At 55.4% G+C, this 1,421-nt stretch overlaps 1 protein-coding gene across 1 annotated transcript; it reads left to right on the top strand.

Annotated features, from left to right (window-relative positions):
- Positions 1 to 385: 385 nt before the first annotated feature.
- Positions 386 to 1,214, top strand: Pmar_PMAR005500 (hypothetical protein; the record flags this gene model as incomplete). Its single annotated transcript, XM_002783656.1, has 1 exon — positions 386 to 1,214. A coding segment is annotated over one exon (829 nt), but the record flags the coding sequence as incomplete, so codon positions are not given.
- Between the last annotated feature and the right edge of the window lie 207 nt (positions 1,215 to 1,421).

Raw genomic sequence — 1,421 nt, 5'->3', positions numbered from 1 at the left:
GCTCGGAGAAGAATCTGACGATGCGAGCGACCATGGGACCCAGGGGCCAGCTAGAGGAGAGACACCTGGCGAAGCATTCCAAGAAGCGATAGAGAGGTTGGTTGAGGAGCAGCGAGAGCTGAGGAAGCAGCTCCTCGATCAGCAGGACAGATTTGCCAGGAACCTCATGGATGCCATCCATGAGCTACGCCGAGAAAGGGATTCCAGACATGACTCAGAGCCCGAGATTAAGCGTCGAAGGGAGAGTGAGCAAGCGGTTTCACCCCTCGAGAAATCGGTTCACTTGGCTCCCAGGGAGGACCACGAGAGAAAGAGTTCCTTCCGTGCACTCCCGAGGGACGTAGCGAGAGTGACCCTTTGTCAATGCGAGTCAAAAGCAGAGTTGATGGCTCACATCGAACACCAGGAGTCCATTCTCGCGGCTTACGGCATGGGGGATTACAACGGGAAGGACGGCTCCTTCGTACCCCATGCCGAGCTCGAGATCCTCCTACTCTCGAAAGTTGGGGAGAGTCTGAGGGGAATCGGCCTAGCCACGGAAGCTCAGACATGGATCCGAGAGCAAAGGACTCCTCGATGGGCTGGCCTGAAAGAGATGCTCAGATGGCGACACTGTCGTCGCCATCACCTTCAGGACTATTTTCACAAGGCCGTCGCTGATTTCAAGTGTGACAACTCCGGTCAGATCGAGAGCTTCCTCACCCAGCTGCGGAGAGCGTACACTCTCCTGATGAGTGTATATGCCGATGATGTCTCCGAGAGGAAACGGCTCGTAAGGCAGGCCATCGGAGCACTGCCGAACTTTGTCGAGCGGGATGCGGTTCGAAAACTGCAAGATCTAGCGCGAGAGCGTGGAGATTGCAGAGATTGGGAAGATGTGAGAAGCCTGACGGAGCTGGAGACTACTATAAGAGAAGCGGCGTTGACCGATGAGGCAGCCTACAGAAGCCGACGAGAGCGTAAGGCAGACCTGCCCACCGGGGGAAAGCACCAGACGAACAATCAGGGGCGAAACCGGGATCAGGTACGAGCGACCTGGACCCAGGGTCATTGGGACACACACAAAGAAGCTGAAGATGATGCGAATGAGGATGCTGATGTTGACCAAGTCCAGAGGACCATTGACGAGATGGAGGCAGAACGCAAGGCCCATAACGAGTCAAAGTCGAAGGAGGATAAGCAAAAAGCCTCGGCCAGTGCTCGCAATGGGGAGCGTGAGCGCTTCGCCAAGCGCTTTGGGCTCTGCCTTTTCGTGACGGCACCATGGAACTACAGAGAGGCTAGGATCTACAACGATTTTGGGAGCGATGACCTTCTCGCCCAAACCGACAAGAAGGGGAGGACCTACTATCTTCTTGGGTACGAGAATCGCTCTAAAGGCGAGGATTGGAGTAAACAAGCTGTTGAGAATAACCCTCAGT

The sequence above is a fragment of the Perkinsus marinus genome (genome assembly GCF_000006405.1).
Source record: "Perkinsus marinus ATCC 50983 genomic scaffold scf_1104296936824, whole genome shotgun sequence".
Taxonomy (NCBI): domain Eukaryota; phylum Perkinsozoa; order Perkinsida; family Perkinsidae; genus Perkinsus; species Perkinsus marinus.
The sequence above is the reverse complement of the archived record's forward strand: the minus strand, read 5'-3'. Positions and strand labels throughout refer to the sequence as shown.